This window comes from Melanerpes formicivorus, unplaced genomic scaffold, assembly GCF_026170545.1.
Source record: "Melanerpes formicivorus ecotype bairdi unplaced genomic scaffold, bMelFor1.0.p_v2 SCAF_27, whole genome shotgun sequence".
Taxonomy (NCBI): Eukaryota; Metazoa; Chordata; class Aves; order Piciformes; family Picidae; genus Melanerpes; species Melanerpes formicivorus.
The window spans coordinates 3834162-3849208 of NW_027142379.1; the positions used below are offsets into that span (position 1 = coordinate 3834162).

Consider the following 15047-nt stretch of genomic DNA (forward strand, 5'->3'; position numbering starts at 1 on the left):
GTGGTTGTCGCGCGGCGATGACGCTATCGCGGTGCGCGGCAGTTTGCAGCAGCGCGCGGACTAGCGCTGCCGACCCGCCATGAAGGCGACGCCGCTCTCCAATTGCGAGCGGAGATTCCTTCTGCGCGCCATCGAGGAGAGGAAGGTGCGGGACCGAACTCCCCTTCCCCGTCCCCTTCTGTACGCTGGAGCCGGGGGTTATCGAGGCTCTCCCCTGCCGCCGCTCGGCGGTAGGCCAGAGCGGCCCCCCCGCCGCCCCGGCCCGGTAATGGCGCATTAACTCGTGTGTATCCCGCAGCGCTTGGACGGGCGGCAGTGCTATGACTACCGGAACGTCCGCATCTCCTTCGGCGTCGAGTACGGCTGCTGCATCGTGGAGCTGGGGAAGACCAGGTGGATGTGGAGAGGGCGGGGGATCGGCTTTAAAGCGTTAAACTTCCAAATCTGCAGAAGCCAGCGGAGTGCATGGCGGGGGGTGTTCGGGGAATGAAAGCCGCAGAGAGCAAAGCGAACAGTTTTTAAGGACAGGTGCCTAAAAGTTTCAGCAATTCAGGGATAGGGACATAGACAAGGGGGAGGAAGTGGGAAGGCACAGGATTTCTGTGTTGGTGGTGGGTTGTAAATACGAAATTATTATAATATGAAATCTCGTCTGGAGTATTGTATCCAGCTCTGGGATTCTCAGCATAAGAAAGGCACGACGCTGTTGGAGTGGGCCCAGAGGAAGCCACAATAATGATCAGGGGACTGGAACCCCTCTTTCAGGACAAGCTGAGAGAGTCAGGCTTGATCAGCCTGGAGAGAAGAAAGCTTCAGCGAGACCTTATTGTGGCTTTTCAGTGCTTAAAGGGGGCCTATAAGAAATAAGTGGACAGGGTTTTTAGCAGAGCCTGTTGTGGCAGGACAAGGGGTAATGTTTTTAAAATAAAAGAGGGGAGAATTAGATGCAGGAAAGAGTTTTATTTTTCAGTGAGTGTGATGAAATACTAGCATGGGTTGCCCAGAGGGGTGGTAGATGCCCCATTTCCGGAACCATTCCAGGTCAGGTTGGATGGCACTGTGAGCAGCCTGATCTAGTTGAAGATGTCTCTGCTGACTGCAGGGTGGTTGGACTAGATGATTTTTAAAGGGCCCTTCCAACCCAATAATTTTTCATCCCTGTATTCACTGTCATCACATTGTATATCAAAGAGCTCTTTTAGTTTGTGGAAAAGTAGAATAGGTGCACTTACACAAACAGTTATAGATTCTCTTGTGTTTGAGTCCTGTTCTTAAAAAGCAGGAGACTGTTCAAATTTCTACATTTTGTTCTCTCAGTTGTTGATTAGAGTTTAAATGTGTACAGCAGGCATTGAATGAAAAACTGTCAGGAGTGAGAAGTAAAGCTAAAAGCCTAAAGGTGTGCTTTTTTTTCCAAGAATGTATGTTTCTAGGGGTAGGAGTTTTTGGTTTTTTCCTGATAAATTCACTGACTTTGGTTTATTTGCCCTTTCAGGGTTCTTGCACAAGTATCATGTGAACTTGTTCCCCCCAAGCCAAACAGGCCTACAGAAGGTATTCTTTTCTTCAATCTGGAGCTCTCACCAATGGCTGCACCTGGGTTTGAACCTGGAAGGTAGGTAGCTTGGCTAAACACAGACGGTGTAAGAGCCACTGTTTTGATACCTGTAAGTATATAGCATCATCCTCGTCACTTGGGGTTAATTTTGTTTTAACAGGCAAACTGAATTACTGGTGAAAGTGAACAGACTAATAGAGCGATGCCTGAGAAACTCCAAATGTATAGATACAGAGTCTCTCTGTGTTGTTGCTGGTGAAAAGGTATGAAAACCTGCTGATTTCAAGTGGGTTTAAACTAAAAGATACCTGTGGTCTGGTTTTAAGATGGTCTCTGTCTTGTTTTAGAACCTGGAAGCTCCAATTGTAGGTTATGGTAAGGATTTGACTTTATGGATATTTTTAACTTGCATATCTCTCTAGGCTTTCTGAAGTAGCTGGGACCCTTCACATGCAAATATTTCTTTGCAGAATACAGTTGAAATTGTACTTATGTGTTACATAATTGTGACAATTAAATCTAGTGCACCAGGTATCATAGACTATACAGAGCTCCTTCACCTTGTGAAGCCAAGAGCTCAAAAAATGAAAATGATGTTGAAAAACAAAAGCTTCTGTAGGATCACACCACAATTTACCATGCAGTTTTCTGTCCTTTTTCTCAGGTTTGGCAAATTCGCCTGGACCTGCACCTGTTAAATCACGAGGGCAACATTATTGACGCTGCCAGCATAGCAGGGATCGTGGCACTCTGCCACTTCCGCAGGCCCGACGTCTCTGTGCAGGGAGAGGAGGTGACTGTGGTAAGTTCTGCCAGGTCATAGTAAATGTGGCCTCGCAGGTGGCTGGGTCTGTCTGTCTGCAAGGGAGAAATGAATGTTGGTGTGACCAGACAAACTCCAAAATGCTGAAGTCTTAGGATAGATGTGTTGCTGTTGCTACTCAGAATGTGAAAGGACAGCTTGGCAGCCTGCCGAATACTGAACTTTATCACTCTCGGTTTATGGAAATACTAACTGTGCAAGTTAAGTATTTGACAGTGCTTTGACCATATCAGAAAGGTGGTTGGAGCCAGGAAGGGGTTGACCTCTTCTCCCAGGCAACCAGCACCAGAACAAGGGGACACAGTCTCAATCTGCACCAGGGGAGGTTTAGACTCGAGGTGAGGAGAAAGTTCTTCACCGAGCAAGTCGTTCATCGTTGGAATGTGCTGCCCAGGGACGTGGTGGAGTCACCGTCCCTGGAGGCGTTCAAGAGGAGATTGGACGTGGCACTTGGTGCCATGGTCTAGTCATGGGGTCTGTGTTGATAGGTTGGACTCGATGATCCTCGAGGTGCTTTCCAACCTAAGTTATACTGTGATACTGTGAAAGATACAAGGCTGATGAATTTAATGCATTTACCTGTATAGGTAGTAACTAAGAATTGCACAAGAGTGAAAAAAACATTTATTTCTTTTTGTTTTAAGTATCTAGATGACTAAACATCTCTTAGCTTTTTTTGTCTTTGTTTAAAATCAAATATTTCATAAATAATTGTCTTCTGGGCCAACTCTTTTCAAAGTACACTCCTGAGGAACGTGATCCTGTCCCCTTGAGTATCCACCACATGCCTATTTGTGTCAGCTTTGCCTTCTTCCAGCAAGGGTAAGATTTTAAGGGGTTTTGACAAGAATAGCTTATTGTCAATTCTGCAGAGCAGATTTTAAACATAGAGGGGTCCTAAAGATATTTGTATAGACAGCTGGTTTTGGTAAAACATCTTACCTGCAGTGAGATGCCGGGGGGGAGGTATTTGTGTATTCTGCAGTGTGACTAACCAGCTTTCCATAGAGAATATAGTAAACTTTCTGGGGGCAGTGTGCCTGTAGTAACTAATACATAAGCCAATGCCTCAACTTAGTTGTTTTAAGAGTAGTAACTCGCCTCAGACTTTAACTGTTGCCTTGTATTTATAAAACCTTGATTCTAGGACCTATTTATTGGTGGATCCAAGTGAACGTGAGGAACGCGTCATGGATGGCGTCCTTGTAATTGCCATGAACAAACATCAGGAAATTTGTACCATCCAGTCCAGTGGAGGGATCATGCTAGTAAAGGATCAGGTAAATTTTTGCCTTGATCAATTTCTCTCATTTAAACTAATTTCCTGTGCTGTAATTTTGATTTTGAAGTATCCTTGACATTCAGAAGCTAAGAAATCAATTACCTCTCTGATTTAATTGGGAAAGATTACATATTTTTAGTCCTAGTGGAAAAGCAAAATCACATTGAAGATGTATAAAAGGTAAATTGCTTGATCAGATACTTTTCCCCCTGTGAGTTGGCTGAGGGTGTCTGAATTAATTCAGACTGCACTCTGTAGCTAGAGGCTGTCAGTGTGGCCAGTCCCTCATACTATGATGCTGTGTTTCAACTCTTTGTGACTCTTATGACATTCTTTGTCTTAGTTAAAAACATCTTGCTTTCAAGATTATAAACTCTTGTTGTCTGTATAACAGATTCTGAGGTGCAGTAAAATAACAGCTGTGAAGGTTGCAGAAATGACAGAACTAATTCAAAAAGCTTTGGAGAATGACCAGAAAGCTAGGTGAGTATTAGGGAGGAAGCAGAATGGGGATTTTTAAGAAACTTACTGAAAAGTACTGTCAACTTGTAGTTTGATAAACAAATTGTTTTCACTTTGAAAAGAGAAAGCATTTTTAAGTGTGAAACATGCTGAAATTATCTCTGTCACTGGCTGACTAGGAAAGAAGGTGGGAAGTTTGGCTTTGCAGAATCTATTCCAAATCAAAAGATCACCGCCTTCAAAAGGGAGAGTGCTGCTGTTGATACTAACAACGTGGACAAACAAGCAGAAGAGATCATCACTAAAGCTGACCCTCCTTCAGAAGTGTATCTTTTCTGTTGGGTTATTCAGGCTTTCCATACCCTGCATTCTCAGTGCCAGAAGATAAACACACCCTCAGGATTCCTGACAGCTTAGGCAGCCTTATGGCCTAAGCTGACACCATTCTACTTTTGGTTCTAATTGCTTTTAGGTAGCTTAATTCCTAGCATAAAGTGCAAAACTGAGGTCTGAAGTGGCAGATACAGAAACTGGGAAAGTAGTCTCTCTTGGTTCCCCTTTAATGATGTTCTCTGGGAAAGAAAAAACATAGCTTAAAACATGGGTTTGCTCTCACAATAAAATGTTTACAGTAAATGCCAAGATTTTTCTTAACAACTTCAGTTTTACCAAACCAATATTGCACACTCCTGGGACAGCCCAAATTGGGGAAGGAATAGAGAACTCCTGGGGAGATCTCGAAGAATCTGAGAAGGAAGAAGCAGGGGAAGAGGAAGATGAAAGTGAGGCTGCAGCTTTTGTAGGTCAGAAAATGGAAACTGAGGAAACAAGTACAGTGGAAGAAACAAGTACAAAGAAGGAAACTAAGGGTAGGTATTTATCGTGATACCATATGCTTATCGTGCCACTTTTAACAGAAGTAAAAGTGTGAAAGAGAGCCTTAGCAATAAGAACCATCATAGGCACTTTCTACTTGAGTTACTTACACCCATTTCCTATTTTCACTTCACCTGATCACTTTCATTTTCTTCAAAAAACCTGATTTCTGTAGTACCTGGAGGGCTCTCAGTTAAGCAGTAGCTATGCTGAATGTTTCTCTAAAAATGCTATGTTATTAGTTGCAGAAATTGTACAAAACTGATTACCAGCTTATGGTTCATTTTAGATGAAACCATTGTGCTGTCTGACAGTGAAGAAGAAGAGGTTGTCATTCTGACACCACAGGAACCACCAAAGAGAACAAGGTAACATCACTTGAAATTGGGGAAAGGAATAGATAAGGCACATGTAAGCACAGGATTTTGGCAAGGCCAAGAATGGGCTTGTGTCATCAAAGGGAACTACACAGCTGAAAACAAGGAAGTTTAAAGCTGGGCTAGTGTGCCAAGTCCCAGGATGCCAGTTACCCTGGCTGACTTGCAGCTATCTGAAACCATTACAGCTATTTGGCTCATTTTCACCATTCCAAAAGGGAGCTGTAGGGGAAAAGTGGAATTGATTCAGCTGCTTTTTAGATATGGTGCATGATACACTATAGCTAATCTTAAATTGAGATTTATTGCTGCACCACTGCACTAGCTCTGGAAACCCTGGTGGACTGAATACTTTTCTAGAACTAAGTTTGAACTCTATCCTGAGGCTGGTGGCTGCTTGGGCTGGTATGGATGACCCATCTGTGTTCCTGTGAAATAAGCCCATTCAGTACTGTTTCTTTGATACAAATGTTGTTTGCTCACAGAGCCCAGACCAGCTTGAAACAAGAAAATACAAGTAAGAAAGCTTTTAACAAAAGGAGAAGAAAGAAGAAAGCTGCTTACTAAAGCCATCATCCCTCCTTCAGAAATGCTGTACAAAACCTAATTTGGTCAGGCATTACTGAACTTATTTTTGTATATAATTTTATTTCTTCCCCCCTCCTATCTGGTCCTGCTTTTATGTATATTTTATGAAGCTACTGTGCACAGCTTTAAATAAAAACATCTGGCATGTAAGTGAAATTCCCTGGTTAGCATCCAGCTGCAGCAGAAACTCACTAAGTCAGTTTGTTGCAATTCTAACACAACAGCTTCTGCCATGAGTGCTGTAGATTCAGAATTGAGGTGGCAAAAGGAATTGCAGCTCAAGCTTAATACCAGGAAAAGCTTCTATTGATCAAGGTTACTATTGCCATACCTTGCAGCAGTTTTCACAAGGGAAAAGGAGATGCTGTTCCCCTGTGACTAGATGTATCTTTCAGCTGCTTTGTACAAAAATGAAGAGAAAGGCTGGTACTTGCAGCAAGAGCACAGAACTCCCACAAAGCTTTCAGAGAGAAGCAACTCAAACCAGCAGTAGAGTTTCTTAAAAAAGTTTAATTCAATGCTACATGCAACAGACAACAATACTTCTGGAACTATAATGAAAGGTGTTCCAAATTCAGAATTGGGCAAAACAGAGACAAACAGGGTTCCAAAGTAGCAGACTGAGCTGTTTTGCTCACAAACAAAGTTGAATTGAAAACATGCACATATTTACAAGAGCAAAATCAGAGTATATTACATATGGCCTTAGTATTTCAGAAGCTATGAACAGGAAAAAAAGTTACTGTAATGTTTTTACATTCCCCCAGTCAGGTTTAAAACCATATAAAAAGCCCTAAAACCCAGAACTGCTCCCAGCCAAGTAAAGCTTTAATCTGTGCTCTTTTCGGAAAGGGACTACTGCACAAAGTCCCACTCCTCCAGGAACCAAACCTGAGCTTTTTCTTAGTGTCAGTTCTTCCAGCTCAAAGTCACTGGCTGGAGCATAGGAACCAACAAAGGGTCACTTTCTTCTTACTTCTGCAGTACCATGAGACTGTCAACTTCTTCAGGAAAAAACAATATTGTTTGCCTCTCCTCTGCATAACATCTCGCACCCTACATGGAGACTTTATTTTGAAAGGGCTTGAAGATAAACTGGATAGGCAGAACTACAGTACAAGCTGGGATGTTTTATTCAAAGAGCTGGAACCATCCCATATTAACTTGAGAAGATGGAAGACAGTACTTCCTGCAGCAGTTAGTGAGGAAGGAGAAACATGCTGGGCAGCCCATGACTGAAACACTTTTTTATGCTGTAGGGAAAAGTCCTGTCACTATGCTGAACCTAGAGGTCAGGGAGCAAGCAGAGCAGCATTTTTCTCTGTGCTATGGAGCAGTAACAGAATTTCCATTGAAAACAGAGCAAGGAGACAGTTTATTAAGCAGTAAATTAATATGGTAAGCCACCAAAATACTTTCACTTAAGTCCTTCTCCTTACTCTTTCCTGGTATAAAGAATTGAATCCTTTGAATCACTCCTCATCCAGTTTCCAGCATACATCACAAAAAGGGAAAGCAGAACCCAGGTTCTCAAAAAGAGCACTACGCTCTATTATCAGTTGCCAGGCAGCATTTTGAGTTGCCCTTCCAAGGGTCACAAACTGATGCCACAACTGGAGCTAACACTTTCCTCTATATGCAAGCTCCCTCTTCTGCAAGATCAGAGCCTTTCCACCACTCAGCCCCAGACATGATACACTGAGCAGTTACTTCCTAGCTAGTTATAGCTTCCCAGTGGCAGCCTACTGAAAGCTTTTAGAGAACACAGTAAAGCCATGAAACATGTATAAAAAGTCAAAGCACATCCTAAAAAGCCCAGACTGGCCAAACAAGACAGCCTCTGCTGCACACTTCTCTCAGCTGGATAAGTCACCACCACTTCCCAGTTTTGTACCAAGTTGCTTGATGAAGGGCTCAGACTGCAGAACAGTGTTACTGAGTCAAGACAGGGCTAATTTTTCACGTTTTAAGTAGCCCACACCATAACAGCTGTTTGACATCTGTTAGAAATTTATACTGTGACCTGCTGCATGTCCAGAGACCCACAGTGTTGAAATCAGCTTGGACTTGAAGTGACACAGGTCTCACAGGGTAGCCCCTGCCAAAATGCCAGATTAAGATAGCAGTTACCTGCTCCACAGAGCTGTTAAGGTATTGGCAAGACCACTAACATCAGATGTAAAAATTGTTTATTAACCAACCTGGAAATGGCTTAAACCCACTCCCATGCACACATTGCTTTACATGCAAAGAACAGCAGGTACAGGCAGCGTCACTCCATTTACACAGGTTGATGGTAAGTGTCCACTTGATCTAATGCCAATTTTGTGCTAGTTTGCTCAATAACAGTTCTAGAACTAAGGGAACATAAAACCAGTTGGTCTACATTTTTGCTGCACATCACAGAGGAACCCTTTCCAAGTGAAGGGCATGTACAGAATTCATACAATCCTGCACATGGCCAATGCACAATAGAAGACATTCCCTTCTCTTGAGGACACAGCAGTAGTTCAGTCCCCTCTAGAGAGGTACTAAGTAAGTAGAGACTGAGGACTAGAATTTTTTTTAGTAGATATTGATGGGCTTTCAGGACAGCTAACATCAGTGGGAACTCAATGGGTTTGAACATCAGTTTTACACTTTGACTAGAAGAAACTTGTAGCAAGATCATTTTCTTTGTTCTGGAAGAGAGAAGTATGGATTGGTAACACTAGTTTTAACCATACTCTGCCTGCAGCAGAGCATCCAGCCTTTAATCTTATGAAGACCTGGCAATACATTACATAGCAAACAAGGCTAACAAGCAACTGGCACATCCTGAAGACCTGCACAAGAATCAATTCCACCAAGGTGTTCTCCTCAGACCTATGTAGTTTATTCCAGTATTAGAGCCCTTAAGCCACATTCTGGATCTATACTACACCTCAGTTTAAACTAGTCAGTATAAAAATGCTACAAATACTGCTGTGGAGTCCAGGTTGCTCTCCGAAGGAGAGAAAGCCCTACTGTAAATAATACACTGCTAATGTTAATGTTTAGTCTAGAATTAGGTAAGCAGTCTGAGACTTTATTTCCTCTGCATGGTTAATTCTGTGCTTGAAAAGAACCTTTTCATAAAGCTCCAGCTAAACATCTTCACAAGATTGCATGTACAAAAGATTTACATTAAAACCACAAAACTAACCTCATAATTAAGCCCATCAAAACCTGTATTACTATCCAGAATGATCACATCTAGAATTCTGAACCATGTTTAAAACTGTACATCATTTTCTTTCAATATACATCTTATTAAAAGAGCAGTCTCTTGATTATGACAATAAGTTTAGTGTCTCTGGTGGGTCAATAAGCGATACTCCATGGTACCTAGAGAGGGGAAAAAAAAAAGATGCAGGATGTCACTGTACCCAAGTGCTCTCTGCTGTAAAGAGCAGCAAGTACATACTGCAAAGCACAGCACATTGCTCAAGGCAAGAAACATTCCAGAGCTTGTCAGCTGCCATCCCAACATTTTTGGGAGCATTGGGTACCACCTCCTGCCTGCCAACTGTAGGAACAAAGAAATTCTTCCAGTTTCTACCTGATCACTAAGGCAGTCATAGCAGGCCTTGTGGTAAACACCAAGTATTGCTGAACAAATCTGTACAAAAACCTGGGGAGTCTTGTCACCATTAGATTGATGTGATAGATTTGGTTAGTTAAGTCCAGCTGAAGACTCAAGATACCCCCCCACCCTGTTAAGCAGTTACATGCTAGGACAATTCAGGCATAACATAGCAGCTTCTTGTACATCTCTACAGATACTCACTTTGTACTCTTGTACTTTTCCCTTATGGACTGTTGTGCATGCTGTGCGGCTTTGAGGTAGGTCTTGTGTAGGTCCATGAGGCAAGGCTTGATGTCATCAAGGCTGTAGCCTGTTACTTTGCATAGAGATTCAGGCTGAGGGGAAAAAGTCAGAGGGACATTTGAACAGTTCTGTTTGCTTATGCTGAGAACCACTAGCAGAGTTTCTGGCTTTCTGTTGAAACTATTGGTTCTAGCAGGTTAACAGAGTATAGCTTTCTCAAGGCAGTTTAATACTCACTGCTCAGTGTATGCAGATTTACAGTAATCCTGAAAACCAACATATTCTGAACAGGTACTCCTTTCCTCCGTTGCTTAGCCTTTCCTGCCACCTACTTTGTCATCACAAGGAAACTGTTCACAGCTCTAATGAGGATCACCAGAACAAAGTGCATCAGTAGGTGGCTTTTCCTTACAAGAAAAGGTGTGTTTGTCCCATTTTTTACATTAGGGAGCAATCCCTAATTAACAGCCTAGGAACACAAAAGAGCTGTGATGGCTGCAGCCCAGCACTCTGAATTGCATATGAAGACACTAAATGTGCACAAAAGGTGCCTGAAAGCTCCAGTGTCAGTGCTACATACCCAGGTTTGTCCAGTGATGGTATAGTCTGCTAGGTGAAATGCTGCAGCAGCAATAACTGATGGCAAGTATTTCAGGTAAGGATCAGCATCAATTAGACTCAGCTCCCCCAGGTACTGAAAGGAAAACAGAAAGGGAATCATCTGATTCTAGAAGAAAATAAAGGAGCATTTAGCAGCTGCACCAGAACTTGAATTGAAGCTTCCAATCCTGCCATCAGGGAGAGGAACAGCTTTTAATAGTTTCCACTTACTTTCTCTTTTAGTATGTACTGTTAGCTACTGTCAGTGTTCCCCCCCATGCTTTTTGAATACCACGTTACATTTAGAGGTGTACAAGATTTAGATGGAAGAGTGTAGTCATGTCTGGCCTTTACACAAGGGGACAAAAGCTTCTATTTAGGAACTCTACCATAGTTAGGACTGCATACAACTTCAGCAGAAACGTTATCTGTGCTCCGCTTCAGACGTTAGCCACTGATTCAGAGCTTGCTACTTGTTGAGGAGAAAACCAAAACAAAAATCTTTTGGCTAAATTGTGTGGGTAGCTGTGGCAGTTTTAGATAAGGAAGAGGGAAACCATCTAGCAGTGAAACAACCTCCAAATGATAGTTCAGCCTGCTCTGAGCAGGCATGCATGCCTGAGCCAGGCCAGCTGCAGCCTGTGATAGGAATGGAGCATCTCAAACAAAGAGGCAGTGGGAGCATTAGCTTCCAGTAGCGGGGCACTGCTCCTGGAGGAGTGCAGAGCGCTTCATAGGCACTCTCTAGAACTCTGCCAGAAAGATAACATTTGAAACTTGGAAAAGGCAGAGAAGCCTAGAATGAAGAATCCTGCCTTTTCAGCTGTGACTAGAAACAGTTTGTAAAGTGCATCAGTAGAGAGAGAACTCTGTAGTTCATGGCTGATCTAGTACTGCTCACTTACCATGGATAAGCTCTCCACTTTGGCATTTGTCTGCTCATGGAGAAAATACTGAGTGAGGAACTGGTTGATTGTTGGAGCTGCTAAGTCAAATGACAAAACCTTCAAGATTAAGTGCTCCATCCTTAGAACCTGCTTCTTTGTGTAGGTGTCATCTGTGATGTAGACAAACTCTGCTACTTCAGGAGGATAGATTTCTTCAAACTTTCTGCCAGGAGAAATGGTTATGAGTAGTAACAGAACACTAGACAGCCAGATAACCAGCAATATCTGATAAAAGACATCATGCTAATTGAAATTCTGACTTGTGAAGTAGCTGGGCAATGTTACCATATAGGTTTGCTGCACTTGGTTCAGTAGCACTTGAATAAGAATTGGAAATGGCAGAGCTAGAACAGCCTGATGTTTTAGAACTAAGCAATTTGGCACTCAGTTACTGAAATTCCAGCAGAACCCACTAAACTGATAATCCACATAAGCAAAACTTGCTTTCCACAAGCCTTGTGCCTATTCCTCAAATACTGTTCAGAAGCTTGTTGCAGAAGCTAGAAATAATGAATCCTTAGGTAGGGGCAATCTAAAAAGACAGCCTAGAAGCTTGCATCCCAAGCTTTTGGGTGGAGAACTCCCATTTTTACTTCATGTGTGAAGAGTCAGGCTGGCTACAGGCAAATGCAATAGCCACAAGATTTTCCTCTAGATGAGGCCAGCAGGTAGGATTTTAAGTTAAGCATTTGTACTTACGATGCAAGCAGCATAGCTGCAGTACCCACGAGCTGAAGTTTCCCTCTCAAAACAGACATTGAAGAAAGAAACCTATCAATGTAATTTACAGCTAAGTGCAGGGTTTCATTCTGTAATTTGTATTCTTCTCCAACTTCCACCAGCCAATCCACGAGAATAGCCCTCATGTTGTTTGTGATATCAGGCTGCTTCTTCATGTAACCCATTTTAGGCTTGCATTTCACCTGTGGGTTTAGATGACAGATATGATTGAGTTTGGACCAAGTGCTGAGAGGGGAGCAACTATTTCATCTCCATTTACTACAGTTTAAACAGATGAGAAGTGAACAGTGGTGAAGTCTAAGATCAGCAAGTTCTATTTCCATAATCTTGCCTTGTAACTTCTGTTTATGGCATGGACACACGCAGCTGTATCACCAGAAAACAGAGCTGTGGTCACAACCGTGAACACAGCAGCTTATTTTACTACTTCTAGCAAGCTTTAATCACTGTAGTATTGACAAACATTTAGAGGTTTTTCAACCTCAGATTTCTCCCCCATAAGCTGTATGCAAATAAGAAAAGAGAGCAGCTCACCTCCATTTCCCTAAGGTACGTATGGATATCGCTGATATAGTCTGGCACATTATTAACATTTGGTTTTCTCTCTTCTGCTTCTGAGATTATTGAAATGTCCATAATACTTGGAGAATCTAAGCAGAAGATCAACAGCCATGTTAAAATGGGCACCATCAGACCACCATTCTGTAGCCTGACTGTGGTGGCTGTCCAGGACTGGTGGATGTCTTGGCAGGCAGTGAGGGCAGACTACCTACTAGAGTGGGAGCTGAGGGGGCTTTAAGAAAACCAAAATGTTGCTGCAACAGAGAAAGCTACCCGCTCCTCTTTCCTTCCAAGAGTAAAGGATACAGAAAACTCTTTTGCGATTTTATGGTGCTCAGTGCTACTTTGTTACGTAGATATGAGTCCTCTTAGCATAGCTACTGTGGCTCCAAACGGGGCGGGGGTACCAGAGCTTTTTGTGCAAAAGCAGACCGGGATGAAATGGCCCCTCAGGCATTCATGCATGCGCTACAGAAAATGGATGTAACAACTCCCCTTTCTCACGTACTGAGAAGAGCTCAAAACACTTGTACCACTACAAAAAGCAAAATCTATTAGCCATCAGGATCTGAGTCAAATCACTTTCTAACTCTATAGTGGTAGTAAAGGCTTTAAGGGCTACGCTTGTCTGTAATCTGGTTTCCCTCATGAGGTACTAATAGGTAAAGCTAAAAGTATAAAACTACCCACAAAAAGCAAGGGCTAGAAGTGCAAAGGCTCAAATAACTGATTGCTTAGCTGGACTGAAAAGCTAGTGTATCATAATGGCTGGTTTAAGAGTCTCAGCAACTGAAAAGCCATCTTCTGTGCTGAATCAAACCAGTTTATGTCTGAAACAACTTCTGGATTTAAGTCCTCCCACATTTTGCTCTGATTCTTTTTCCCTGATAACACCTTGTTTGGTACAACCCTGGTCACCTCGGTGCTTTCTAGGGGAAGGACTCTGCTGATTCAGGCGTTGCCTGGGGCTACTGCAGAGGAAGCAGCAATGGGCTGAGGCCCACGGGAGCCCGCCAAGAGCCCAGGCAGCATTGCCTGCAGCTCAGCTGGCGAGACACCTCCGGGCCCTGGGCAAAGGGTGCTTGGGGACTGCCGGAGCGCTGAAGTCACGTACCGAAGCTCATGTCCATGGCGTTGCCCAAAGGCGCCAAGGGCCGCCGCTCCCCAAGGGCACAGACGGCCGCACGCAGCCCCAGGGCCGCTTCTTCCTTCTGGGTCGCCAGACCGTCCCGCCGCCGTTCCCCGTCCGGCTCGTCCACATGGATGGTGAAGGCCTGCGGCCCACCGCCCAGCCGCCCTGCCGTCGCGCCATGGCCCTCAACGCCGCTCCGCGTCGCCTGTAAGGAGAGTTGCTCGTCAGCGCCTCCGAAGGACCCTGGCCCGGCTCCGCCGCTGACAACTATTGCTGACAGCCCCCGCCGCCCCAAGATGGCGCCTCCGCCTCCCCCCAGCCTCCTCCCGCACCGACCCGGGCCCACAGGATTCCTCCCCACCTCACCTGCTGCGGGATCCCAGGCCGCTGATGGGCGCCCCGCAGCAGTCCCAGCGCCACGCGGGTGCCCGCGACGGCGGCCGATAGCGCTTTGCCGCCCGGGGGAATGTTCTCCTGATTCTCCTGCTCTGCAAGCATGGTCGCAGGTGAAGGGGCGGCCGGAGCCAATTGGAAGAAGAGAGAGGGTGCCGCCGGCCAGGAGAGCGGGAGCGACTTGCGCCGGCGGCCGCCGAGTCCCGCGCCACGGCGCCCCTCTGGCCGTTCAAGTAGCCCGCGACTATTGAATCGACCAATGAGACGCCTCGGCACGTCACGCGGCGTACGGGAGGCGGCAAGGGCCAAAACGGAAGGAGAGAACGGCATAGGCGGTGTCACAGGCAAGGGGTGTGGCCTGCCGAGGAGAGACGGAGGCGGGGGAAGCGGAGGGGAAAGCGGCTTTGGCTGCATGAGGCTGGTGCATCTCCGACCCCGTTGCCGTACCCTGTGCCTGCCTGCTTCAGGGAGGGAAGTACCTTGCCCTTCTCCACTAGAAAATGGAGCTTTCCTGTTAATGGAGACAGCTGATCTTTTTTTACTGCACTTGAGAACAAATCTCTGTATTCACAAGCCAGTTCATCTTGTCTAATTTTAAATAAAAATGAGTTATAGCGTGGTTTGGCTTGTAAAGGATCTCTACCGGTCATCTAGTCCAACCCCCCTGCAGGCAGCAGGGACATCTGCAATTGGATCAGGTTACTCAGAGCCTGTCCAACATGTCCTGTAATGGTTCCAGGGATGGGGCGTCTACCACCTCCCTGAGCAACCTGGGCCAGTGTTTCACCTCCCTCACTGTAAAAGATTTCTTCCATGTATCCAGTCGGAATCTCCCCTCTCTTAGATTAAAACCATTA

General features: G+C 44.6%; 2 protein-coding genes across 2 annotated transcripts; one reads left to right on the top strand and one right to left on the bottom strand.

Moving 5' to 3' along the window:
• Window positions 1–43: 43 nt before the first annotated feature.
• On the top strand, window positions 44–6122 carry EXOSC9 (exosome component 9). The gene is made up of 12 exons (XM_068153964.1): window positions 44–145; window positions 299–393; window positions 1496–1615; window positions 1719–1821; window positions 2223–2360; window positions 3121–3203; window positions 3529–3661; window positions 4058–4146; window positions 4305–4451; window positions 4789–4994; window positions 5291–5369; window positions 5864–6122. Exons 1-12 carry the CDS (start codon window positions 80–82, stop codon window positions 5943–5945), a joined length of 1341 nt encoding a protein of 446 aa, XP_068010065.1. The 5' UTR covers window positions 44–79; the 3' UTR covers window positions 5946–6122.
• Window positions 6123–6456: 334 nt separating this feature from the next.
• Window positions 6457–14409, bottom strand: CCNA2 (cyclin A2). The gene is made up of 8 exons (XM_068153965.1): window positions 14164–14409; window positions 13780–14002; window positions 12639–12754; window positions 12063–12286; window positions 11322–11526; window positions 10397–10510; window positions 9775–9908; window positions 6457–9332 (listed from the first exon to the last, which is right to left on the bottom strand). The coding sequence occupies exons 1-8, from the start codon at window positions 14293–14295 to the stop codon at window positions 9278–9280; spliced, it is 1203 nt and encodes a 400-aa protein (XP_068010066.1). The 5' UTR covers window positions 14296–14409; the 3' UTR covers window positions 6457–9277.
• Between the last annotated feature and the right edge of the window lie 638 nt (window positions 14410–15047).

What these genes read in the sequence shown, in the direction of transcription:
- EXOSC9 (XM_068153964.1), top strand. Translation starts at nt 80, where the DNA reads ATGAAGGCGACGCCGCTCTCCAATTGCGAGCGGAGATTCCTTCTGCGC. An exon ending in GTGTTGTTGCTGGTGAAAAG is followed by an intron (nt 1,822 to 2,222) that starts GTATGAAAACCT and finishes CCTTTTTCTCAG; the next exon opens with GTTTGGCAAATTCGCCTGGA. An exon ending in GCTGACCCTCCTTCAGAAGT is followed by an intron (nt 4,452 to 4,788) that starts GTATCTTTTCTG and finishes TAACAACTTCAG; the next exon opens with TTTTACCAAACCAATATTGC.
- CCNA2 (XM_068153965.1), bottom strand. Translation starts at nt 14,295, where the DNA reads ATGCTTGCAGAGCAGGAGAATCAGGAGAACATTCCCCCGGGCGGCAAA. An exon ending in GGCCTGGGATCCCGCAGCAG is followed by an intron (nt 14,003 to 14,163) that starts GTGAGGTGGGGA and finishes CTCTCCTTACAG; the next exon opens with GCGACGCGGAGCGGCGTTGA. An exon ending in CGCCATGGACATGAGCTTCG is followed by an intron (nt 12,755 to 13,779) that starts GTACGTGACTTC and finishes TCTTCTGCTTAG; the next exon opens with ATTCTCCAAGTATTATGGAC.